The sequence below is a fragment of the Penicillium atrosanguineum genome (genome assembly GCF_028827265.1).
Source record: "Penicillium atrosanguineum strain IBT 20685 chromosome Unknown utg000008l_segment0_segment0, whole genome shotgun sequence".
In the NCBI taxonomy this organism is placed as follows: Eukaryota; Fungi; Ascomycota; class Eurotiomycetes; order Eurotiales; family Aspergillaceae; genus Penicillium; species Penicillium atrosanguineum.
Window position 1 is genome coordinate 808,403 of NW_026623140.1, and position 25,136 is coordinate 833,538.

The 25,136-nt window shown below is 52.7% G+C and overlaps 11 protein-coding genes across 11 annotated transcripts; 6 read left to right on the forward strand and 5 right to left on the reverse strand.

The window, feature by feature from the left end:
• Positions 1-19: 19 nt before the first annotated feature.
• Positions 20-1,396, forward strand: N7443_009803 (acyltransferase family protein; the record flags this gene model as incomplete). The annotated part of the gene is made up of 1 exon (XM_056889859.1): positions 20-1,396. The coding sequence occupies one exon, from the start codon at positions 20-22 to the stop codon at positions 1,394-1,396; it is 1,377 nt and encodes a 458-aa protein (XP_056736350.1).
• Positions 1,397-2,264: 868 nt separating this feature from the next.
• Positions 2,265-3,746, forward strand: cbhC (putative cellobiohydrolase; the record flags this gene model as incomplete). Its single annotated transcript, XM_056889860.1, has 6 exons — positions 2,265-2,509; positions 2,578-2,831; positions 2,887-3,024; positions 3,077-3,334; positions 3,393-3,634; positions 3,702-3,746. The coding sequence occupies 6 exons, from the start codon at positions 2,265-2,267 to the stop codon at positions 3,744-3,746; spliced, it is 1,182 nt and encodes a 393-aa protein (XP_056736351.1).
• A 414-nt stretch (positions 3,747-4,160) lies between these two features.
• On the forward strand, positions 4,161-5,268 carry N7443_009805 (casein kinase II subunit beta family protein; the record flags this gene model as incomplete). The annotated part of the gene is made up of 3 exons (XM_056889861.1): positions 4,161-4,220; positions 4,460-4,705; positions 4,777-5,268. 3 exons carry the CDS (start codon positions 4,161-4,163, stop codon positions 5,266-5,268), a joined length of 798 nt encoding a protein of 265 aa, XP_056736352.1.
• A 252-nt stretch (positions 5,269-5,520) lies between these two features.
• On the reverse strand, positions 5,521-6,559 carry N7443_009806 (arylformamidase; the record flags this gene model as incomplete). Its single annotated transcript, XM_056889862.1, has 2 exons — positions 5,521-6,400; positions 6,456-6,559. The coding sequence occupies 2 exons, from the start codon at positions 6,557-6,559 to the stop codon at positions 5,521-5,523; spliced, it is 984 nt and encodes a 327-aa protein (XP_056736353.1).
• Positions 6,560-6,970: 411 nt separating this feature from the next.
• N7443_009807 (putative eukaryotic translation initiation factor 3 subunit EifCh) lies at positions 6,971-8,245 on the forward strand (the record flags this gene model as incomplete). Its single annotated transcript, XM_056889863.1, has 4 exons — positions 6,971-6,978; positions 7,030-7,069; positions 7,142-7,611; positions 7,666-8,245. 4 exons carry the CDS (start codon positions 6,971-6,973, stop codon positions 8,243-8,245), a joined length of 1,098 nt encoding a protein of 365 aa, XP_056736354.1.
• Positions 8,246-8,705: 460 nt separating this feature from the next.
• N7443_009808 (putative mitochondrial carrier protein) lies at positions 8,706-9,910 on the forward strand (the record flags this gene model as incomplete). The annotated part of the gene is made up of 3 exons (XM_056889864.1): positions 8,706-8,735; positions 8,840-9,029; positions 9,087-9,910. 3 exons carry the CDS (start codon positions 8,706-8,708, stop codon positions 9,908-9,910), a joined length of 1,044 nt encoding a protein of 347 aa, XP_056736355.1.
• Positions 9,911-10,347: 437 nt separating this feature from the next.
• Positions 10,348-15,397, reverse strand: N7443_009809 (uncharacterized protein; the record flags this gene model as incomplete). The annotated part of the gene is made up of 4 exons (XM_056889865.1): positions 10,348-11,508; positions 11,564-11,679; positions 11,735-14,840; positions 14,897-15,397. The coding sequence occupies 4 exons, from the start codon at positions 15,395-15,397 to the stop codon at positions 10,348-10,350; spliced, it is 4,884 nt and encodes a 1,627-aa protein (XP_056736356.1).
• Positions 15,398-17,429: 2,032 nt separating this feature from the next.
• N7443_009810 (Short-chain dehydrogenase/reductase SDR) lies at positions 17,430-18,492 on the reverse strand (the record flags this gene model as incomplete). Its single annotated transcript, XM_056889866.1, has 2 exons — positions 17,430-17,897; positions 17,950-18,492. The coding sequence occupies 2 exons, from the start codon at positions 18,490-18,492 to the stop codon at positions 17,430-17,432; spliced, it is 1,011 nt and encodes a 336-aa protein (XP_056736357.1).
• Positions 18,493-18,853: 361 nt separating this feature from the next.
• N7443_009811 (uncharacterized protein) lies at positions 18,854-22,623 on the forward strand (the record flags this gene model as incomplete). Its single annotated transcript, XM_056889867.1, has 4 exons — positions 18,854-18,994; positions 19,055-19,363; positions 19,424-22,277; positions 22,349-22,623. The coding sequence occupies 4 exons, from the start codon at positions 18,854-18,856 to the stop codon at positions 22,621-22,623; spliced, it is 3,579 nt and encodes a 1,192-aa protein (XP_056736358.1).
• A 321-nt stretch (positions 22,624-22,944) lies between these two features.
• Positions 22,945-23,395, reverse strand: N7443_009812 (uncharacterized protein; the record flags this gene model as incomplete). The annotated part of the gene is made up of 2 exons (XM_056889868.1): positions 22,945-23,103; positions 23,189-23,395. 2 exons carry the CDS (start codon positions 23,393-23,395, stop codon positions 22,945-22,947), a joined length of 366 nt encoding a protein of 121 aa, XP_056736359.1.
• Positions 23,396-24,804: 1,409 nt separating this feature from the next.
• On the reverse strand, positions 24,805-25,020 carry N7443_009813 (Cytochrome c oxidase assembly protein COX19; the record flags this gene model as incomplete). The annotated part of the gene is made up of 1 exon (XM_056889869.1): positions 24,805-25,020. The coding sequence occupies one exon, from the start codon at positions 25,018-25,020 to the stop codon at positions 24,805-24,807; it is 216 nt and encodes a 71-aa protein (XP_056736360.1).
• Between the last annotated feature and the right edge of the window lie 116 nt (positions 25,021-25,136).

Below are 25,136 nucleotides of genomic sequence, written 5' to 3' on the forward strand. Positions count from 1 at the left end.
ATCCCTATACCGATCACCCATGGAGCGCACCAGATGGCTCGACGGCCTACGCGGCATAGCAGCCGCCATCGTGGCCTTCGACCATTTCTTCATGAGCGAAGTGTGGCACCCGTTCGTCTCCTTCTGGACCGATCCACCCGAAGGAAACAGGCACCTGGTCCAACTACCTCCTATCCGGATCTTGTTCTCCGCTCATGGCATGGTGACCCTTTTCATGGTTATCTCGGGCTATGCCATTTCAATCAGCCTCCTGAAAGATCAGAACAGCACCCAGTTCTTACCACGGGTATCATCTGCTATCGTAAGGAGGGCTTTTCGGATTTACCTCCCTGTCCTGGTGACGGCTAGTCTGGCGCAGGTTCTCTTCTTCTTCGATCTGTTCCATTGGCAATTTGATGAAGGCCTTTTGAATGATCTTCCTAAGCCTTGGACGGCCCCGTGGGCTCATGTCAGATGGTTGCTCAATTTTATGGCCGATAGTATGAATGTTATTGCTTTTGAGTATCGTGGAAGCCTGAACGGCCAGCTTTGGACTATGCCGCTTGAATTTAGGGGGTCAAATGTCGTCTACCTACTCATTCTCGGTCTTTCGGCATGGCGCGTGAGCTCAAGGCTCTACATACTGCCAATTATCGCAAGTTTCTATCTTTGGTATGGGAATTGGGATATTTTCGGCTTTGTCTGGGGCCTCTGGCTGGCCCAGAGAGCGTACGCTGTCTCTACAGCCTCGAATGAGAATCTCAATGCCGAATTCGAGATGGCAGAGTTTGAAGAAAGCTCCAACAGCCCCTTCACCCTACCTTCCTGGAGAAGTCTAGGCTCGTGCGGCGGTAAACACCGATACGTCAGCCTCAAATCGAGAAAATGCACCAATTTCTCGCGCATTGGGATCGCACTCACATTCGTTGCGGGCTACTACCTTCTCTGCCTCGGAAACGACGGTCACTTACCACCAGGATACCAGTTCCTATCCGTCCTCCAGCCCGCGCGCTGGAAGGATAATTGGGATATATACCACTTCTGCTGGAAATCGGTCGGGTCGGCTATGCTGGTTTATGCAATTGGGGAATTCCCATGCATGCAACGACCGCTCAATACGCGGCTGGTTCAGTATCTGGGGAAGATCTCATTTGCGTTGTATCTGCTCCATGAGACGATTTATCAACTGTGGAGAGATCCATTGCTGCATCTTATCTATTCGACGCTGGCTGGGAGCCAGTATGTTAGTAGTGGGGAGGCGTGGATTGCGGATCCGGTCTCGTTTCATCTTGCTTGGTGGATTACGGGGGTCATGTTAGGTGGCGTGGCTGTCTGTGCGGCGCACTATTATACAATCTATGTGGATAATAGATGCGTGGAATTGGCTAAGAGAGTGGATCGCTGGTTTAGCTCTTGACTATGTCTATTTACATTGATGCATTTTGGAGTTCAACATTGTCCATGAAATAATTTAGTACTAATGTTTATACAGTAAAAATACATAAATAACCAGCACTAAAGGCATCTTGGGATGCAGGCAAATAGCAGGCCTCGATTTAACACTCGTGAGGTCTGGTGAGCGAAGCTGAGGTGACCACGAGGAGGTATAGGACCAATAAGAGACCGTGTTGAGCCGAGGGGTGACACCCCATTCACCCACGAGCCCGGTGATATTTGAGCCTAAAACTCCAAGTGTTTTATTTCTTCAGGGTCCTGAAGAAGTTAGCCCCGGTATTCCCCTCATCACATCAGCCACTTTCCATCACGGAGGACTAGCCCCCTGCACATGGCACTTTTGCGCAGGCTCATGATTTCCACTTCATGGCTTTTGATGAAACCTTTCGTCTAATCCTCCGTGTCAGAAATGATCTAGCTACCGGGGGTTTAATTCCAATTTACCACATCAATGTAAAAGCCAGCTATGCCTTTTGAAGATCGACAGAGAATATCCACTTTGGGGACGGGGAGCCAAGTCCGCGTGAAACTAGCAGGGCCTCGTGTGATGCTTCCCTCCTTGTAAGGTCCATGTACCTAGACAGCTTGGCTTGGGCTTTTTCCATTCAGGCAAATATAAGCCCAATGGTCTATCAAATATGACTACACGCTGCCAAGGCTGGACCCTGATATGTCTCATGGCATCGGATAGCCGGTCCAAAAGCCGCCATGGCGTGGGGAAATTAGCCAGAGGAAAGCTATAAATTGATGGATGAAGCGTCTTCATTTGAGAAAACCAGCAAGCCATAACAAGATCAATCAAAATACTCAAAAGAACGTATAATTTCAAAATGAAATCCATACTTCACATTGCCCCATTCCTAGCATCTACTGTTGCAGCAGTAGCCATTGCGAAAGCCAATGCGCCTGCTATCGCAGCTCGCGCTACTTCCACGGTCAATCCTTTCTCAGGTTATCAGCTTTATGCCAACTCGTTTTATGCATCCGAAGTAACCACCTCGGCTTTGCCGTCCATGACTGGCACTGCGAAGGCAGCCGCTAGCAATGTTGCAGAGGTGCCATCTTTCTACTGGCTGTGAGTTATTGCCCACTCTGACCTACATCTTTATCGAGACTTGTTCGTAGTGATTAATTCTTCTACAGTGACACGGCCGACAAGGTGCCAATCATGGGCGAATTCCTGTCCGACATCCAGTTGAAGAATGCAGCCGGGGCTAACCCTCCTCTTGCCGGCATCTTTGTTGTATATGACTTGCCCGATCGCGACTGTGCTGCTCTCGCTAGTAACGGCGAGTACTCTATTGCTAATGGTGGTGTCGAGAAGTACAAGGCGTATATTGATCATATTCGCGCGACGCTTTTGGAATATTCTGATGTTCATACCATTCTGATCATTGGTAAGCCAATCTCTGATCCGATGCTGCTGCCCGTGTTAATCAAAGGTCTCTGTAGAGCCTGACAGCTTGGCGAACTTGGTCACTAACATGGACGTCTCGAAGTGTGCTAATGCACACGACGCATACCTTGAGTGCACCAACTATGCGGTCACTCAGTTGAATTTGGATAATGTTGCTATGTATCTTGATGCTGGTGGGCGGCCTTTCTTTCTGCTGTAGATATTACACTGTTCACACTCCTACAGGACACGCCGGATGGCTGGGCTGGCCTGCGAACCTAAGCCCAGCGGCTCAGCTATATGCTCAAGTCTATAACAACGCATCTAAGCCCGCCTCCCTACGAGGACTGGCAACCAACGTTGCTAACTACAACGGTTGGTCCCTTAGTACTTGTCCATCTTATACTTCAGGAGACTCCAACTGCGACGAGAAACGATATGTTAATGCGCTTGCTCCTTTACTACAGAACCTTGGATGGGATGCTCATTTCATCACTGATACTGGTAAGCAATTAGATACCCAGCATTTGCCTTTTAGAGAGAGCTGACAATCTGTACACAGGACGTAACGGTGTCCAGCCAACTCAGCAGAACGCCTGGGGTGATTGGTGCAATGTAAAGGGTACTGGCTTCGGAGTTCGTCCTACCACAAACACTGGAGATGCCCTGGAAGATGCGTTTGTCTGGGTCAAGCCTGGTGGTGAAAGTGACGGTACTTCGGCTACGTCTTCATCTCGATATGATGCCCACTGTGGATATAGTGATGCTCTGCAGCCAGCTCCTGAGGCTGGTACATGGTTCCAGGTACGAATTTCCAGATATCTACTTTCGAGTTAAGCTATCGTGAAGAAATCACTGACAGGATATATAGGCGTACTTTGCACAACTGGTGGCTAACGCCAACCCTTCATTCTAAACTATCTCCTCAAAGCAATATGTGAGAGATATGAGCAAGCATAGCTGGCCTGTAAATGAAAGCTATCATCCTTGTAAATGTGAGCAAAATGAAGTACTGTAAAGTCCTAAAGCATTCGTAGATCATGTTGAAGGCGGTGTAACTTAACTCGGCAGAATTGCGTCCGCACTATCGAATTGACGGGCGCACCACTCAGCCTCCCCTCGATTGTCCAGCCACCCATCCCCGCAGCATCGAGCAAAGTTTGCCCCTACACATTAGCTTGACATTTACACTTTACTTGCATTGTCTTGCAGTATCGCAGTTGGGGTTTCCAGCACCCCGGGTTGATCCACCCAAGCTCTGTGGTCGCAACATACCCGCTCCGAGTGCGCAACTGGTCTTCACGGATCTTTTCCAGCAACATTATTCACTATGATGGAGGACTTCAACAGCGAGACGGATAGTGACTACACAAGTTACTGGAGAGACTGGGTATGTTCTTCGTGATTTCGGTGATCTGTGATGTCCCGCCTGGGTGCCCCGCGAGACGTCCGACTTGCGACATTCTAGGCTCGCTTGGATGCTTCTTGACGCTTAGTGCTCTGAGACAGTCGCATATCGAGAATTGGGCTTGCGCTGCGAGAATGTTGGCCTGCGGACTATCTCTATCATGATCTACCGCTATCGTCTTTTCGTTTGAAGGTTAGCTAATTGCCCTATCTGCGCTCTAGTTTGTCTCTTCCCGAGGAAATGAGTACTTCTGCGAGATCGACGAGGACTACCTGACAGATCGGTTCAACTTGACTGGTCTGAACACCGAGGTTCCGTACTATCAGTATGCACTGGACCTGGTGACCGATGTCTTCGATCTGGATGCCGACGATGATCTGCGTGAGCAGATCGAAAAGTCCGCCCGTCACCTTTATGGCCTTGTTCATGCCCGTTACATTGTCACTACCCGTGGTCTTGCTAAGATGGTAGGTTCGCATCCTTGCCCGATATAGCACACACCCTTTTCCCAGCGTCATGGCTAATATTGCTTGAACAGCTTGATAAGTACAAGAAATGCGACTTTGGAAAATGCCCCCGCGTTGTGTGCGAAGGACACCCACTTCTGCCCATGGGCCAGTTTGATCTCCCCAACATGAGCACCGTCAAGCTATACTGTCCCAAGTGCGAGGACATCTACAACCCCAAATCCTCCCGACACGCCTCCATCGACGGCGCCTACTTCGGAACCTCCTTCCACTCAATCCTATTCCAGGTCTACCCGGCCCTTAACCCCGAGAAGAGCATGCGCCGCTATGAGCCCAAAATCTACGGCTTCAAAGTTCACGCTGCGGCTGCGCTCGCCCGCTGGCAAGATGGCTGGCGCGAGGATTTGCACTGGCGCCTAGCTGAGTTTGACATGACCCACAAATTTATCGAAGAAAGTGAGAGCGAAGAAGATGGATTCGATTACGCTGAAGAGCCCGAGGGTGCTAAGGTCGACAAGGTGGTGGCAGAGACTGCATCGGGCCGGATGGATTTGGGCAAATGATGCCACGAGGGGATCTTATGAGCAAACTTCGGCGTACCAGGGACTTCCTATGATTTGATCTTTCGTGATTATGCGTTTACGAATAATGGCGTTTCAAGGCCTACATTGTATCTACATCATGCCTTTAAGCCTTTTTGATGAATGAAGAAGTTCGAGCTTCAAAACATCTTGGAATCTAGTATATGTATAATTCTCTATGTATCGATGCTCCTATGTACACACTGTACAGACACTTTCCACACTACCCCCAGATCAAGCCTCAGGTGCAAGTCCCATCTCCTGTAGCTCCTTGAAGGCGAACTGAATGGAGCGAGCAATTTCATCACCATTGATCCAAGCATCGTCATGAGCACCGCTAATATCCAAGGTCCGGACACGACGATCCTTGTGAGTAAGCTCATCAGGCGACACCTGAGCCTCCGTCTGCTCCCACCCCTTCAAGGCATCCTGCATCGCCTCACGCTGGCCCATATCCACAAGCTCATCGTCGGGAGATTGAGCTAAAACAACCAATCTCCCAGTCTTCCAACCACCTTCGACACCACGAGACCCAACCATCTGCGCCGGAGATGCCCCATCCCAAACCATATCATCTTCCCCAAATGCACCTTCAATAAACTCACGGTACGCCGAGATAGTGCGATGCGTATCTATCAACCGCCGGAGATCATAGATACCAGCCACACCCACAATAGCCGTCGGCTTCGCCCGAAGACGCGGAGGCAATGGTTCAGGAGTAGTAGAAACAGCCTCAACGCCAGCACCGCCATCAGCGTCAGGATTGTGCGCCATTTCCCTGTGATTCGCAATAGCACCCATGACAGACTGGAACGCTAGTGTTGCGCCGCAGCTGTGTCCAACGAGGATATACCGCGGACCGAACCCATAGGTGTTCTGCAGGAAGGCTAGCGCAGCCTCAACATCTCGGATGTGATCCGGGTGCTTAGCAGAGCGGGACTCGTACGGCGAAGTAGTCGGTGGGTTCTGGGGGAATCGTGGGTGCGGACTCAATCTGTATGAGATAGATGCGAAGCCTGAGATGGGCAGGTTTGATGCGCGGAGAATGGCTTCGGCTTTGTCGAAGGATTCTGATGTGACGGTTGGATCGCGCCAGGCGCCACCGTGGATATAACTGGGTGTCAATTGTCAGTATCATGGTCGAGAGGGAGCAGATGGATCTGGCATACATCACCCAGTATGCATCTTTGCGCGACTCTAGGGAGGTGATGGAGATGGTCTGCAGCACGCTATGCCGACCGTAGGTCACGGTTCTCTTACTGGCGGAAGGCATGGCGGGATGCTTGTCTACAGGTTGGCCGTCGATCACGATAAGAGGCGGGACATGCAGAGAAGGATCCGCTCTACATGACTAAGTCTGTTATTTCGATTGAGTGGGCTTGATGCATTAGTGAGGCTAACACAGGATCAGAGAACGTCCCGAATAAAATATGCGTCAATTGAAGCATTGTCGGACAATACAAATGGATTAGAAAAAGATCGAAGAAGAATATGCGGAGTTGCGCTCGGGCAATGCAGAAAGGACCTGTAATACACGTGTATTTACCCCTCGTCACGGCCACCACTTGCGTACTGTATTACATACCACGCTAAACCCAAAATGAATCCTTTCACACAACCTTCCGAAACGCTTCGACTTGTTCTCCAACCCAACCCCCTCCACTCCCGGTGACAACGCTTCAATATGGCCGAGTATGTATTGATCTTTGCTGAACTGGAATTCATATGCTAATGCTCTCGCAGATCCCAAAGTCCCCTCGTGGCCGTCAAGGTCGAGGCCCTGGTACGAACTCCCCGAATCTTGAAAATCTGCCTCAACCTCGCCAGCGAGAAATACTCATGCCGGATACTCTAGGTGGTGATGAAAATCATCAAGCACTGCTCCCAGACCTTCCCGACGACCGCGACCGGTTCCCTCGTCGGCCTGGACAACGAGGGCCTCCTCGAGATCACAAACTCTTTCCCGCTCCCCGTGGTCGAGACTCCCGTCGAGTCGCACTCCGATAACGCCGCCCCCAACCCGGCTGCCTCTGCGCCCCGCACCAAGGCGAACGCTGTCTACCAGGCTGAGATGATCCGAATGATACGTGAGGTCAACATCGATGCAAACAACGTCGGCTGGTACACTAGCGCCAACATGGGTAACTGGGTCAACATGAACGTGATCGAGAACCAATACTTCTACCAGAAGGAAATGAACGAGCGGACAGTCGCTCTTATCCACGACGTTAGCCGCAGCGCCCAGGGTGCCCTTAGCCTGCGCGCTTTCCGCCTCTCGGCCAAGTTCATGGAAGCGTTCAAGGAGAACAAGTTCAACTCCGAGGAGTACGTGACGCGCCAAGTTTGAATACTAGTATCTTCATACTAACCCTTTCATAGGCTTCAAAAGTCCACCCTCCGCTACCAAGATATCTTCGAAGAGCTGCCCATTGAGATCCACAACTCGCACCTGATCACCTCCCTCATCCACCAGCTGCAGTGCCCCAGCGCTTCCGGGCCTACCGACCTTCCGCCCTCCCTCAGCGCTCTCGAGTCTAGCCCCTTCTCCAAGTCCTCCACTTTCACCCCCAACTTCGACAACCTGTCGCTCAGCGTCGACCCCTTCCTCGAGAAGAACTGCGACCTCCTGCTCGACAGCATCGAGGCCCACAACACTGAGACCAACAACTACCAGTACTACCAGCGTGTGCTCGGCCGTGAGCAGCAGAAGATCAACAACTGGAAGCAGAAGCGCAGCCAAGAGAACGCCACCCGGGCCGCGCTCAAGCAGCCCCTCCTCCCCGAGGACGAGTGGCAGCGTCTGTTCAAGCTCCCTGCCGAGCCCAGCCGGCTGGAGGCCATGCTCAACACCCGCCAGGTGGAGCAGTTCTCTCGCCAGGTCGACAGCTTCGTCTCGTCGGCTACCGGCAAGATGTTCGCTGTCAAGGGCAACATGCTGCCCGGTGAGACTGCGAATTAAGTGGAGATGAGGGATTTTGGGATTGCATGACCTTTTTACGGCGTAGGGAAGGAAAATGTTCTCTTGGGATGTTAATATGACTTCCTCTTTTTATTATTGTATGACGAGTCGAGTCTTCCCGTCTGATGTTTGATGAGACATATGGACTCGCATAGCTCATAGAAAACAATGACCTTTTAGATATTACTGTTATCCATGTCACTTGCATACTCTTTTCTGCAGCTCTTTATCTTCCATCCTGGACCTTTTACCCCGGAGTAAAAACAGCCCTAATCAATATAGGGCACATATCAGCCACGTGATGTCGGTATGACCTCATCCCTGGAACGATGATCGACCCGATAAGATGGCAATCAAGGAAGCTATGAAGTCAGCAACGCCCTTTCTTTAAGGCTCATGCTGCTCTCAATTAACCCGGTAAAACTATAGATCCATATTCCCTCTTCCCCATGCTCTCATAATGTACAATAGCCACACCGACATCTGGTTTGTGAGTCTGACCTATACATCCACATACTCCGAGCTTCAACGGCAGGCTTGACATCTTTCCTTTTGCCTTCAAACATCTGCTAACCAAGCCTTTCCCCATACCAGGCCGGCGCATTTGCCGCAGTAACAGTAGACTTTGTCGTCTACCCATTCGACACTCTCAAAACGCGCATTCAATCCCCGAACTACGATCAAGTCTTCAAAGACGCGCGCACAGGAGCGATTAGGCGCAATGTCCTATTCAAAGGCCTATACCAAGGTGTCTGGAGCGTGGTATTTTCCACAATCCCATCGTGTAAGTCTATTTCAAATCGAATCATCAACCCAATATCAAATCCTAACCCATCAACAGCAGGAGCATTCTTCACGACCTATGAAGCCGTGAAATGCACACTCCACGACGCATCCACCCACTCCAACAGCAATTCTTCCAATCCAGAATACTACACCCAAGGCTCAAGATTAACTATCCCCCTCCCATTCAAGCACTCCCTCCCAACCCCAATAATCCACGGCATTGCCTCCTCAGCCGGAGAAATGATCTCTTGCCTGCTACTCACGCCCGCCGAGGTAATTAAACAAAATGCCCAAATGATCAATACCGAGAAAGGCTCCGTGGCCCCGGTGCGCCAAGTTCTGTGGAAATTCAAAGGTCGGCCCTGGCGGCTTTGGAGCGGGTATACGACGCTCGTTGGAAGAAATCTGCCTATGACAGGGTTACAGTTTCCGCTATTTGAGTATTTGAGGGCGCGGATTCTGGCATGGAGGAGGGAGAGGGGTATTGAGAAGGGGGATAAGGTTAGAGAGCAGTTGGTTGAGAGGGCTGGTGTTACGGGGGTTAGTGCGGGTTTGGCGGGAACGGTGGCTTCTTTTGTGACGACGCCGATTGATGTTGTGAAGACGAGGGTTATGCTGTCTGCTGGTGTGGAGGGGGATGGGGATGGCAACGGGAACGGACGGGGGAAGGGCAAGGGGGCTTTGGCTGTTGGGAGGGAGATATATAGGAAGGACGGGGTCAGGGGGTTATTTAAGGGGGGTGCTATCAGGGCTGGGTGGACGGCTGTTGCGGTCAGTCTGTATTTGAGTATGTATGAAAGTGGGAGGTTCTTTTTGGAGGAGAGGAGGAAGGGGATTGAGGGTGTTGATGGGGCTAAGGAGGGGGATGCGGTTCTGTAGAGCTAGATTTTGGTGGAGTCCTAAAACTATGAGGAGTTCAAAAGAAATGTATGGATACCTATGATACTATGAATACAAAATTAAACATGAACAAGTCCAGATACCGTAAAATCATTCGCATACATTGCCTCAATTGATAGTCATAGAATCATATCTGTCGTGAAAAAGATCCGCTCAAATGAAGAAGACCTCCTCATAACCATGGAAGAAAAAAAAAACAATACAAAGATACCGCTGCATCCAATACATAAAAGAAATAACCATAAACTTCCCCCATATTTACCAGGGTATCAACATCAACTTCATCGTATCTCTTTAGAAAATCTTCTTAAACCAACTCGACTTCTTAGCCCCGGAGCTAGGCGGCGCTCCATGTCGACTTCCATGAGACCGCATGCCTCGATCACGTTCATAGTCACCACTACCGGAGCTACTCTTCACGCGACTCTGGCGGCGGGACCGGAGTTCTTCGATTTCTTCATCTGGCATGTCGCCGTACTTGGCGCGACGGCGGGCTCGACGGCGGACGGCGCGACGGGCTTCCTCGTCTGAGGAGAGGGAGTGAGCATTGACTTGATCTGCGGCAGCAGCGGCGGCTGGGGGCATGTCGATGACTGTTTCCACAAAGGGGGAGGATCGGGTGGTTCGTCGGATTGGCTGTAGACCCAAGAGGAGATCTTGTCTTTCTTCGGCCCGCCTGTATCACCGTGGTTGAGGCCGCCTGTCATGAGGGGTGCACGTGTGCTTTCTTGTGGAGCGGCTTTGGAGCGGCGGCGACGGTCTTTGTCGTCTGCTGTGCGAGAGCCACGGCGGCGGTCTTCAGCTTCGTCGAGGTAGACTTCAGGAGGAGGTTCGTCAACGCGCGAGCGACGGCGTTTGGCCTTGGCGGCCATTTCCTTAGCGGCCATTTCTTCTTCGCGGAGACGACGGCGCTCGCGACGTTCGGCGGCCTTGGCTTCGGCGGCTGCTTCAGCTTCGCGGACAGCTTGCTCTTCTTTGGCGCGGCGTTCTTCGCGGGCTGCGCGGCGGGCTTGTTTCTCGGCAAGAAGCCGAGCTTCTTCTTCCTCGCGGGCGGCTTGTTCACGAGCCTGACGGGCTAGCTCTTTTTCTTTCCGCTTTGCACGTCGTTCTTCTGCTTCTCGAGCCTCCACCTCGCGGTAGTCGGACGGAGCCTGGCGAGAGGTTCGCTTGGCTCGTCGAGCAGCTCTGCGGGCTTCCGGGTCTTCGGCTTCTGTTTCACCTGCGGCGGCACCGGCTGCATCGGTGGTGAATCCTTCAGCATCGGTATCGGGTCGGACTGATGGACGGCGGCGTTCGTCGCGTCGGACACGTCGCTCGTCGCGTTCTGGCTCGGTCAAGGCGCCATCGCGATTTGAACGAGACTTTCGCCTTTCTGGCGGATCAGGACGCGTGTTCTTTCGGAGGGAACCAAACAGACCCATCAGCCCACCGGCCTCTTGCTTTTTGGGTGCTGTGCTGGACCGTTTCAGGCGTCGTTCCTTTGGTGGATCCATAGCGGCCATGTCAACATCCGGGGCACCACGCGCCTGCTCTGCATCAACCATGACCGCATCGTCATCGGCTGATCTCGGTCGCGACTGGGATGAACAACGTTAGCAGATGTCCAAAAAGCTAATTGTTGTGCTTACTAACCTCTCGTTTCGACTTGCGCTTCGACCCCTTCGAGTCTTCTTTTGGTGACCCGTCGGCGTCTTCATGGTCGACCACAACCATGTCATCTTCATCGATGGGAAATGGATCTCTGGGGCCTGCGAGGATAAATTAGCGCTAGCGATCAGATTGAAAATGCGACCTAAATCTTACCAGACTTCTTCCTCTCGGCACGAGGACGCTCCTTATCCCGCCTCGATTTCGAGCCGCTAATACCCATTAACTTGGCTGCCTTATCAGCCACCTCCGGCTTGTCATCAGGGGGTGGCGAAGGCATTGCGGCTTCGGCATCCGCATCAACAGATGGACGTCTGGATGCAGGCTTTGATGAAGGTCTCGAAGCTGCTGATGGTTTCTTGGTGGATTTGCTTCGTGGCGGGGGCGCGCCGAATACGAAGTTGGACAAGGTCGTAGCGCGTTGCTGTTTAGAGGAACGCGCTTCCCGCTCCCGACGCTTCTCTCTGTCCGATGAAGGATTCTCCATCTCGGCATCAGATTCTTTAGGTCGAGATTTTGTTGACTTGGATCGAATGGCGGGTGAGGCATCGAGTTCGCGAGCTGCTTCTTTCTCTTTTCGTCTTGCTCGCCTCTCTTCTTTCTCCTTCCTCTCGCGTCTCTCTTCCCTAGTCTCCTTAGGCTCCATATGTTCCTTAGGCTCCTCTGGCTCATTGTCCTCTTTCGGCTCCTCGATTTCTTCGGGGACTTGCCTTTCCTTCTTGCTGGACTTCTTTGGGGGCGGTGCTGCTCCCCAGAAGCCCCAGCTGGAGCTGGTTCCATTCCGTTCGACGCGCGGGCGTTCTTTCTTTGAAGACTTCGTAGGTTCTGGCTCAGCAGTCTCTGGCGGAGGTGTCGGTGGAGCACCAGCCTCCGCCTCTGGCTCCAGGGCAGGTGGTTCCTCTAGAGCCGGGGGCGGAGTAGGAGCTTTTGCCGCAGCAGCGGCAGCGGCGGCCTCCTTCTCAGCCTGAGCTTTCTTGTATTTTTTCAGCTCTTTCTTAGACATCTTCGAAAGATCTGGCTCAGGTTCTGGCTCAGGCTCCGGTTCCGCTTCCGGAGCTGGCGCAGGCTCGGGCTCGATAGGATTATCATCTGGGAAACTCCCAGGGACTGAATCGTGCTTCTCCTCTTCAGGTTCCGGCTCGGGTTCAGGTTCAGGTTCCGGCTCAGCTGCCTTGGCTGCCTCTGCTGCTGCCTCTTTCTCGGCCTGAAGCTTCTTGTATTTCTTCAGTTCCTTCTTAGACATCTTAGAAAGATCCGGCTCCGGTTCCGGTTCAGGCTCTGGCTCTGGCTCTGGCTCGGGTTCAGCAGGAGGCTCTGGTTCAGGCTCGGGCTCGGGTTCAGGCTCGGGTTCAGGCTCAACCTTCTTCTCTTTCTTGCTTTTGGAGCTTAGCTTTTCCTCTTTGATCTTATCCTTCTTAGCCTGTTCGAGAGCCTTGATGCGCTCGGCCACAGATAGCTTGCTCTTGCTCTTTGGCTTGTCCTCAACGACAGGCTCCGGCTCAGGTTCGGGCTCCAGCTCCGGCTCAGGCTCCGGCTCGACCTCATTTGGAGGATCTTCAACGTCGATAAGGAGATCGTCCTCTGGAATAGGCTCATCTTCCTTAGGCTTGGACTTTGTCTTGGTCTTGGAGGCAGAGCCACCGGTCAAAGATGCCCAGAAGCCCTTGGCAGCCGGTTTCTCTTCCTTAGGAGGCTCAATTGTCTTCTTCTTCGAGGACTTGGATTTGGGAGCAAGCTCGGCCCAGATGTCGTCGCCATTTTCATTTATAGATTCAGGTTCGGGAGTGAGACCTTGGGCAGGAGGAGTCGGAGCTGGGGGTGGAGGCTCCTCAATGCCTTTCTTCTTCTTTTTCTTATCCTTTGTTGTACCCCAGACACCACCCCAAGCATCGTCTTCGGCTGGCTTCTCGGGTTCCAGTTCCGGTTCCGGTTCGGGCTCAGGCTCAGGTTCAGGCTCAGGTTCAGCAGGAGGCTCCGGTTCAGGTTCGGGTTCAGGGTCCGCTGGTTTATCGGAGGGAAGTTCAAAGTCCTTTCCGGGAATAGGGAGTCCCTTTTGGATTAGCTTTTTCTCTCGCCTCTTTCGCTCCTTGGAAGATAAAGTAGCCCAGCCCTCGTATAAAGGATCATCATGAACTGCAGGTGCAGGTGCAGGTGCAGGTTCAGGTTCAGGTTCAAGCTCAGGCTCTGGTTCCGGCTCCGGTTCTGGCTCTGGCTCTGGCTCGGGTTCAGGTTCTAGCTCCTTGCCCTTTTTCTTCTTCTTGTCCTTCGTGGTGACAGCCCAGCCACCCCAATCGTCCTCCTTGGCGGGTTCTGGCGGCGGATCCTCAATCACTGGCTCAGGCTCTTTTTTAGAACTCTTATCCTTTTTCTTCCCTGTAGTGGCCCAGCTATCTCCCCAGCTATCTTCTGCTGGCGGGGGAGGAGGGGCAGGCTCGGGATCTGCTAGAAGGTCGATCTTTTTCTTCTTGTCCTTGGACTTAGACGAGACATTCCAGTCCCAGTCATTTTCCGGTTCAGGAGAGACGACTTCGTTGACTTTAGCTTCATCCTCTGCCTTGGCCTTTGCGTCCGCCTTGGCTTGCCTGGCGTCGAGCTGAGCCTGGCGCTGTTCTTCGGCCTCCTTCACCTTTTTCTCCCAAGCCTTCTTCTCTTTCCGCTGCTCCTTCTTGGAAAGCCCTACATACCAGGCTTCCTCGGTAATAGATGGGGGGATTTCGACTAAAGGCTCTTCCGGCTCCTCGGGCTCGGGTTCAGGCTCAGGAGCGGGCTCAGGCTCGGGCTCGAGATCCAGTAGGTTCTTTTTCTTTTTCTTGTCCTTGGTCGCAACTCCCCAGGAACTCCAGTCGTCATTATTAGCTTCCGGGGCAGGTTCAAGCTCGTCCTTCTTTTTGCCTTTCTTGTCGACAGCGGTAAAGGCACCCCAGCCGTCGTCGACTTTGGGCTCCTCTGCAGGCGGGGATCCTAAATCGCCGAAATCGAAGCCTGTCGTTTTGGTCGTTTTCTTCTTAGAGCCCACTGCCCAGGGATTCCCATCCTTGGATTCTTCTTTGGGGGCCGATTCGCCAATAGCTCCAAGACCCCATTTGTTGTCAGGCGGAGGAGGAGCAGCAGCACCTCCACTCCCTGTGCTCCAATCTTTACCCCAACCACCAAAACTGAAGCCAGTGCCACCGGTTTTGGGCCCAGACTCGAAATTCAAATCCAGCTGCGGGGCCCCATCATTCAGGCTCACATCCTGAAATCCGCCAGGTGGAGCATCAGACTAAAAGTATAGTTAGACAAAATCCAAATACTGTGAGTTTCTGTTTCAATACTTACTTTTCCTTTCTTCTTCTTCCCTCCTACAGTTGCGAATTCGGCCCACGAGTCATCGGCGCCTCCTTTGTCGTCCATATCATCAGCCCAGCTGAGTTTATTACCAGCTGCGGCCTCTGCAGCTTTGCGTTCCTCCTCTTCTTCTTCCTCGGTCTTCTTCTTTTTCGAGCCGCTCGTGGTCCAGCCGTCCCAGCTATCATTCCCGCCACCGTCTCCGTTGCCATCACCTGCTCCATCTCCACCTCCGGCATCCCCACCTCCATCACCTGCAGGTTGATCCGGGGCTTCTGAGCTCCCACCGTTATCCGCCGGCGGAGGGGGCGAACTGACCTTCTTCGGGGCGTTATTACCGCCAGCTTTCTTCTTCTTGTGTTCGCGAACCCCGATGGGATTCTCAAAATCAATATAAATATCCAGCTCGCAATCTTTCAGCAGCGAAGACGCCCGATCCGTAGACCTAGTCCCAGGAACAACCGGTGCATCAGAGACCTCAGTCCTCCGCATAGCGAGCGGCGGAAGTGTAGCGTAATCTGGAGGTAGATCGGCAACGGCATCATCGTAAGACGGCGGAGGCGCAATGTACGATGGGGGCGCGGGACAACGTAAACTCAATTCGTTCTTGCGCAAAGGTTCCAACAAAGCAGAACCCCCTTTCCCTCCACAAGAGCAGCCCAGACATCATCGACGACCCTATTCACCGCATCTTCATAGCGAGTTCTCTCCACAAGGGCCTTGTCGCACCTTCTCACGTCGTAAGAAACTAGCGCGCTTGTCTCCATATCGTAATCGCGGGCCTATCTGGCCACTGGCCGACTAGTGACCCGTCCGCTGGATTGCGGGGAGAGAACACATGGGGCGGTGGGTTGGAATGAATCCCCCGCGGGAGACGTCGATCGGGTATGAGTCAAAAGCGGGATCGCAGGAAGGAAGTCGATTGGCGTATGGCGATAATAGGGAGGATTTCGTTGTTTCGATTAGCGGACGAGTAGCGCAACGAAAAAGCACGCAAAAAGCACAACAGCCACCCTGCACGACCGGCGCGGAAATCAGGTGCTCGAGCGAGGTCGGAGGATCGCAGCGTTGATAGAGGCGATCGGTATGTATACGTGAATAGGATGGTAGAAGGCGAGAATCAAGATTATAGAGAAAAGAGGAGTAAGAGTAGGGATCAGCTGGAGGCAGGGATAAAAAGTTTGGGGCGGTGGAGGTTGATCATCCGGTGGTGAGTGGTTAAGTCTGAGTCTACATTCGCCCCGATTGCCTCCTCCTTTTTGACTATCCTGGACTATATTTATCTTGGATTCTCCCTACGTAACTGGCGTTCTCCTTGAGGAAAAACAGAGTTTATCTGACTATTCACATACTGACACAGTCACAAATCCTCCTCGCCTCAGCGCTCGGTCCCTGATAACATACTAGATAGAAAAAAGAAAAAGAAAAAAAAAGGCCACAAAAGCAGAAGGCTGGGACGAACACCGATCGCCACCAAACCTGGAGATTGCAATATCTTTCTTTCTCACCAAAAGAAGCAAGACTGGAAGTTCCTAGATACCTGACGATCCACTAGGAAGCACTCCCAAGCCCCAAGTCCCAAGTCCTGCGTCGCACAGACTACTTGCAGGTTGCAGTAGCGGGCGGTCCTATCGATAACAAGATCCCCCCTCCATCAAGCGGCCCAAGGGGGGGCCCAGAAGCAGGGGCTTTGACATGCTGGTTAACAGGTGCCTGCTATACAGGAGCCGTGCATATTCCTACATTCCAGTCTTCAGTACTCCTTGCCAAGTCCTGTTTGTAGGTTTGTAGGTTTGTTTACACCGCATCTCCATCCGTACCAGGGATCGTATACCCCTCACCCACGGGTTGCCCGGTACGTGGACCGTGGATGCCCGACTAGCGGGTAGGCCCGTCTGCATGGAATCTACAATCAGGTTGCAGATGCAGAGCCTACTTGAGTCTTGAGTCTTGGTACGTACGTGGGCGTGGTGCTTGTACTTGTACCTGTACTTGTACTTGATGTATCTCGATGCAGGGACCGGAGCGGCGAAAGCTGGTTCCGATATGAAGTACACGGCCACCACAACGCTACAGGAATAACATTTCATCTCCAAATCTATGCCTACGAGCCACGAGGATTATCCAGTTGGGCGTGAAAATCATATTGCTAGAACCTTCTGCAGGGAGAGCTGCACGCGCAACACACCGGACTCTCACCGCCACTTGGAAATTTCGGAAACCCACCAGTGCGGGGGGTTTCTCCGCTGTGGAGGAGCTGGGGCGCTGTTGACTCATGGCTTGATCTTGATCTAATGGAATGGTTCCATAGTTGGGCAGTCACTCGTGATGGTAAATGATCAATGGGGAGTTATAATAGAGGAGACAGGTAACAAAGATACAGGTGGCATTGGCAGACACTACAATACATTGACAAATGGAATAGGGAATCAAGAGACTTGGGGCATTTGAAACACAGGCGCGACACGATAACCAACCCTTTTCCGATCCGACCATCTAAAACACCTAACATGAATGACCGTCCTTATTCCATGTCCTTGGCAGTGGATGGGCCCGGAGCCTCGCCGTATACTTCCTGGTACTCCCGTTCGAATCGTCCGCGATCCTCCGCCTGCTTGTCCTTATAAGTCTGTATATATATGGTAAGCTTTGGAATGATCGTCAAATCAAGCGAAATGGTGGTGTGTACCTGCTTCTCATACTCGGTCAACTTCGACCACTCCTCACCCACGATACGGGCGAGGTCGGGTCCACCCTTGCCCTTGAGGTCACCGTCACTCATGCGCTCCAACATGAAGAAGAAGTAGGCGATTCGAGGCCGCTTCACCTGCCGGTCATCCTCGAGGGGGACAATGCGCTTCTTTTGCAAGCGAGACAGGGACCGACGGGCGCTGTTGGCTTCCTTGATCTGTTTGGGGGGGTGTGATTTGATCCAAGCCATATAGTTCGCGGCGTTAGTGGCTCGGTTCTGGGCGGCTTTTTCTTCGAGTTTCTGCGCAACGCAGTCAGTAATCAGTTCACTGTCGTATGGTGAAGAAACATACCTTGTACTCCTCAGGACTCATGGCCTTGACCTTATTGATCGCCTCCGTCAGCTTCTCCTGGCTGTTGCCAGATCCCGACTTGACGCTATCGTACATCTCTTTAACACCAAGGGGCCAGGCGCTCGCTGTGAGCTTCGCGGGAGGGCTAAGTGCAAGGACCTTGAGTTCCTTGATATGTGCGAAGCGCGCGCTCTTTGCCTTGTCCTCCTTTTGCTTATCAGTCAAGGGCTTCTTGGCCTTCTTAGCCTTGACAGCTGGCTTCTTGGGAGCTGTTTTGTCCTGGCCAGCTGCCTTCGTAGAGCCTAGCGGGCGTCCACGCTTGGGCTTTGTGCTTTCGGTCTTAGTTTCGGTTTGAGTCGACAACGCACGACTCTGGGAGACAAAAGCCGAAAAGGAGCCGGTCTGCGGGGTCTTTGATCGAGGTTCTGCCGACAAAGACAGGCTGCGGAGCTGGTTCTGCACGGCGATCACGCGAGTGGGAGAGAAGGTCGTGCCGAGGCGCAGGTGTCGCAAGGGACCCGCGCGAGTCCACTGTAGAGACATTGTGAAGTCTGTATGTTTACCTGGAGAAAAGAGTACCAAGTAGGAATGGTTTGACAGAGAGTAAGAACAGGCCCTGACGCAAGCGGCACGATAGGGAGGCTGGTCAAGGGTCGCGTCCGAGCTTCGTTTGGGCTTCTCCGTTTTGGGACAAGTGCGGTATCAGGTAGCGCACGTGACAGCGATCCCCCAGGCGCAAAATGCATCATCGGCTTTTATGGTCGCGACAAGACAGTGGCCCGCACGGCCAAACTACATTCAAGCTCAAACACAACTTATATGGAAGCGTGGTGACCCTTTTAGACCTCGGCTTAACATCTCAGTGCTCTGCAGAGTAATACTCACTTATCGTTGGCCTGCAACAATGGCTCGCCACGGGGATACTCGCTCACCATCTCCTGTAGGCAGCACATACTCTTCATCTCGACGCAGCCGCAGAGATGATGACCGCTCTGAGAGAAGACGTGATGAAGGTCGCGGACACCGAAGGTCTCGCAGCCCCGAGGTAAGCGGCAAATATTTCAGTCTCACGAATGCAGCATCTGACCAATCTACTTCCTTCCAGCGCCGATACCGCGATCGCGATGCTGGTCGCGACAGAGACGGCTACCGCCGACGCGATCGTTCCCTAGACAGACGTGACGAAAACACATATCGACCCGGTCGGAGAGACAGATCACGAGACCGCCGCCGAGACGATGATCGTGATCATCGCCGTAGGAGTCGGGATAGAGATTACCGAGCCAGGCGAGACGATTCACGCGACCGCGATCGCAGGCGCACAGATGAATCTGCTGACTTGAAGCCCAAACCTAGACGGGAGGACAGCCGTGACCGCGACGTGAGTCGACGATCCAGTTCTCGTGCTCTGGAGGTGAGTTGCCATCATTCGCAGGGGTTTAGACAAGTGCATTCCACTGACCTATGCTTCCAGACATCTAAGCCCACGACACCCGCACCTGCAGCCCAGACCGAGGAGGAAAAGAAAGCCGAGCGGCGTGCAAAGTTGGAGGCTTGGAAGCAGAAGCAAGCAGCTGAGCGCGAACGAAAGCAACGTGAAGAAGTAGCAAGCAGCCCCCGAAATATCTTGGATGCCATCGATCGAAGATCAAACTTGTCTCCTGCGGTTGACTCGCCGCAAACACCGGCAACACCCACCGATTCTGCAGCGCCTTCTCCGTACGCCGGGAAGTTCGACCCGAAGGCCATTGCGAAGAATGCTACCAATAACAACGCACCTGCTCCAGCTGTTCTCGGCACCGACGTTGCTGTGCCGCAATCGACTAAACCTCCCATTAAAGCATCTGCTCCCCCCCCTGTGCCCTCTGCCCCTACACCTGCTCCGTTGAAAGCTAAAGGTAATGTCAGTGGTTTTGGACTAGGTGCGAAGACTGCTCTAGATGCTGAAAAGCCTTCGGCCACTCGTACCCTCGGATTCGGCGAGGAAGAGTCAACCCGCAAAAAGCTGGAGCGCCTCCCAACGCCCCCGCTCGATGAGAGCAAAGACACTGGAGCGAACGAGGAAGCCGCAGAGGACGATGATGTTGACATGCAAGATGGTGATAACGAGGAAGAGGCTGCAGCAGCGGCTCGATTGGCTGCAGAACGACGAGAGGAACGGCTGCAAACCCAATCTCGGGCTTATCAAACCCAGGGTGATGTTCCGGAAGAAGAGTCTCAAACGAACGGGACCAATGGTACCAACGGTGATGTCGATATGGCCGACTCGAACCAGGAGCCTGAATCTTCTAAAATGGAGGTCGACGAGGAAGAGATTGACCCTCTGGATGCGTTCATGTCAGACCTCGCTGATAGGCCCCCGCCGAAGAAGACATTTGGTGCCACGTTAGGAAAGAAGAAGGAGTCTCAAGCTCCCCAGGCTATGTTCGGAGACGAAGATGACGTTGATATCACAGCTGTCGGTGAAGAAGACGCAGACGACGTTCTTGCCATGGCAAACAAAAAGAAAAAGAAGGAAATTCCTACAATCGACCACAAAAAGATTGAGTACGAGCCTTTCCGTCGAAAGTTCTATAACGAACCGTCTCATCTTGCCGATATGACTGAGGAAGAGACAGTGAATCTGCGTCTCGAGCTTGACGGTATCAAGGTTCGTGGTCTGGACATTCCAAAACCTGTTCAAAAATGGTCCCAGTGTGGACTGGGAGTGCAGACACTCGAGGTTGTCGATAAGCTAGGCTATGAGGGTCTGACATCGATTCAAGCACAAGCAATTCCTGCCATTATGTCTGGTCGAGATGTGATTGGTGTTGCAAAGACTGGTTCTGGAAAGACCATCGCTTTCCTTATTCCTATGTTCCGTCATATCAAAGACCAGCGGCCATTGGATAACATGGAAGGCCCCATATCCCTGATTATGACGCCCACCCGTGAACTGGCAACACAGATCCACAAGGACTGCAAGCCGTTTTTGAAGGCACTTGGTCTCCGGGCCGTATGTGCCTACGGGGGTGCGCCCATTAAAGATCAAATTGCTGAACTCAAGCGAGGTGCCGAGATCGTTGTTTGTACGCCCGGCCGAATGATAGATCTGCTTGCCGCCAATGGAGGCCGGGTCACCAATCTCCGGCGTGTCACATATGTCGTCCTCGATGAGGCAGATCGTATGTTTGACATGGGATTTGAGCCTCAAGTGATGAAGATCATGGCCAACATTCGTCCAGATAAGCAGACGGTGCTCTTCTCCGCCACTTTCCCTCGTAATATGGAGGCTCTGGCGCGAAAGACATTGAAGAAGCCCGTCGAGATCGTGGTTGGTGGTAAGAGTGTTGTGGCTCCTGAGATCACGCAGATCGTGGAGGTTCGCAACGAAGATCAAAAGTTCCACCGACTTTTGGAACTTCTCGGCAACCTTTATGCGGATGACGCCAATGAGGATTGTCGTACCTTGATTTTCGTCGAAAAACAAGAATCCGCAGACAACCTGCTCAAGGAGCTGATGCGGAAGGGTTACCCTTGCATGTCTATCCATGGTGGAAAGGACCAAGTCGACCGTGACTCTACCATTGAGGACTTCAAAGCGGGTATCTTCCCTATCTTAACCGCTACCTCTGTCGCTGCGCGTGGTCTGGACGTAAAGCAATTGAAGCTCGTCGTAAACTACGACGCTCCCAACCACTTAGAGGACTATGTCCACCGAGCTGGTCGAACCGGTCGTGCTGGAAACACCGGTACTGCAGTCACATTTCTTACTGAGGATCAAGAACGGTATTCCGTGGATATCGCCAAGGCCCTCAAGCAAAGCGGACAAGAAATCCCCGAACCTGTACAGAAGATGGTTGATGCTTTCCTGGAGAAAGTCAGAGCCGGTAAGGAGAAAGCCAGCACATCCGGCTTCGGTGGTAAAGGATTGGAGCGTCTCGACCAAGAGCGTGAAACCGCTCGTAATCGCGAGCGCCGAACCTACAAGACCGGCGATGGAGACGACGAGGAAGAAGAAAAGGATGAAAAGACCAAGCAGGCCGACGAGGATCGCTTCAACAAGGCTTTGTCCCAGGTACAATCTGCTGCCGCTCCTTCTGCCCCATCGGGTCCGCTCCCCGGCGTTCCCAAAGGCATCGATCTCGACGGCAAAATCACAGTTCACAGGACCGAAAAAGACCCCAACGCATCTTCGAAGAACGCTCTGGACAAGGTTGGATCAGCTGTGGCCGATATCCATGCCCGCCTAAGCAAGGCCGGTGTAATGAGATCCGGTGTGCCCATCGACAACCGCGGGCCCGACGCCGGCGCATTCCATGCAACCCTCGAGATCAACGACTTCCCCCGTAAGTTCCCACCTCCTCTCGGCTTCTACCTTTTATATTATGAACAGCTACTTATTTCACCTCATCTATAGAAAAAGCTCGTTGGGCTGTCACCAACCGCACAAACGTCGCCAAGATCCTCGAAGCTACCGGCACATCCATCACAACCAAGGGCAACTTCTACGCCACGGGCAAAGACCCCGGTCCCAACGATCTACCCAAGCTGTACATTCTGGTCGAGGGCGAGACCGAAATTTCCGTCACTACAGCCATGCGTGAGCTAATGCGCTTGCTCAAAGAGGGAACCATCGCTGCAGCTGATAGCGATGCTCGCGCACCGGCTAGTGGTCGGTATAACGTGGTTTAGCCCGGGTGCCAGATTTGATGTATTGAATGATCATGTACTTTGTATCTAGGCCGGCATAGGCATCTCTGAAACGCAAGAGCCGTGATAATACCAACTTGTTCTTTGGATTGTTCATCTTTACATGAAATGTTAATCCAAATGACCCCGCATGTGCCGATGTAGATCGGTGCTCAAATCTCCGGAGTCACCGCCAACCCGTAGATAATGGAAATGGAAAGTAAGTAGATGTTCCGCATCTAAAGACTCAATCCTAACGCCCGCAAGTATGAAAAAAAAAACGCTCATTTCCCAGAGAACCCAGACCAGGACCAGGACCAGGAGCTACTGCCACCGCCTCGCCTCCTCCGCACCATCCGCATCGCGTGCAGCTCTCTCATCCTGACTAACCTCGCCAAGAGTCTGCGTTTGCGTCTTCGCCTTTTGCGCAGCAAGTTTCGAGCCTAGTTTGCCCTTGTTCGATGAAGCTTCTTCGGCGCGCTTCTGTAGATTCTCGTGTTAGCAACCCGAGCTTCAATCCAAATCCCTCTTGGAGACCCAGGTTCAGGTTGGAGGGGTATGAGCGTACTTGTGCTGCTATCGCGGCATTTGACCGTGCCTCGTCGACACCTCCTGGCGTCTCGCCACTCTCGCCGAGTGTCCGCCCAGGTGTGTTCTTCCAGTTCTTGGTGGGGAGCGGGGCTCGGGGTGCGGATGGGGAGGAGGGGACGCCGACGACGCGGCCGGGGCCAGAGAATGCCTCGGGTTCTTTGGAGCTGGAGCAGCAGTTGCCCATTGTTTTTGGGGGGGGAGCTTGGGAGGGTGTAGGACGGAAGTTCGCTCGCGCAGAGATTGCGAGTTAAACTCGGAGGAAAGGTCAATTGGAGATCCGGATAAGCAGGCGGAATGAATGTTGGACGGTGAGGAATGTTGGAGACAATGGGGTCGAAATTGCCTAGGACATCGGATAAGTTGAAATAGCGTTGCGATTGCGCGATAAGAGGTGTCCATCCGGGAAACAAACACATCGGTGTTTGTGATGTGTTTGTTTCCCTTGACCTATTTCATTCTGAGGGAGATCTATCCTACTTTGGACTAACTGACGGACATTCAGCCCTTCGAGTGCGCTCGTCATGCCTACGACAAGTACGGGACCGCTTGACAATGAAGGTAATACCATTCGTCTGGAGTCCTCCAGGCTAACCACATCTGGAATAGGAGTGGTTTACTACTTTCATTTCAACTTCACTTCGCTTTCATAGATATCTCCACCCACTTGGACACGCGGTGCACTCTTTCTACCCACATTGTCTTGATAATTTCACAACCTCTTACAGAACTGTGGAGGAGCTTCAAATCCAAATGGCAGAAGCTATTTTGGCTGAAGAGGGTCTTTAGGGTCTTTCTGCGACAACGCCAAGGTACTAGTATCAAGGTGTAGAGCATTGTTTGAGGATCTTGGGGGCTTGAACTCGATCGGTATGAAAGGACAGGGCAAGGCTGCGGCTATGTAGTGTTTACCCATGTGGGTGATCGTTCCTTCCGCGAGTGTTTCGGGGACTCTGGAGACAAGAGTCTCAGACGTGCATGGAAGACCTACAACTTCACTTCTCATTTTGTTATTCTCAAAATGGGGTCGAGCTTACACGGGTGCGCCCATGGCACTTCTGCTTCTATTTTTTGTACCTGGATGCGTGGTCAGAGCAGACGTCTTATTCCCAGGGCAGACACAGAGGTCGAGGGATTTGACAGGAAGAAATGTCCAGATAATTCCCGGGGCACATATGTCGAACCAGAGGGGAGACACCATGAGTGGCCGACGATGGTTTTGGAAGTTGGATGGACTGCGAGTACTTCCATTCTGCAGCAAGACTGTCTCTTCTGGCTCCGGGACTCCCAGGGGGCAGTCAGGGCGGCGCTCTCGTTCAAGGTCCACGCATTGGGAAAGATCACGATCCTGCGGTGGTCACTACAAGAAGACCTAGTGAACGTTGAGTCTACTCAAGAGATCACGATCGTTCGAAGGAAGAGAGTCGCAAGAAGTAACTTGAACCATAATCCATAATCCATAAACCACCCTCTGAACTCGCAACTCGCAACTCGCAACTCGCCACTCGCCACTATCTTCTCCACTCACCGCCTTCCCCCGCTACCGTAACCCTCACCCCCAAGGTCCCCATTTCCTCTCCGTCGTCCCAAAGGTCCTCACCACAAATTTGAGGGCCATACGCCATCCGCCATACGCCATGCCCCCTCGGATCCTCCCTCATGCGCATACTGGAATCGGCCCTTTTCTTTCTCGTCCACAAGGTCCCCATGTTCCCCTCCTGCAATCTTGTGCTGCATGACGATCATTCGTCTATCCTCCGCGTCCTTCCCACCATAGCCGACATAGCACACCTTTCGCGGGTTAGAGCGCATGACACAATCGTTGGACTATTTGCGGAGGCGCTTCTAGTGCAGTGGATTTTACTTTTCTTCTGCCTATGACGGACTGGTGATCAAGAACTGCCCCCGGTTACGAAATTTGTCTTCAG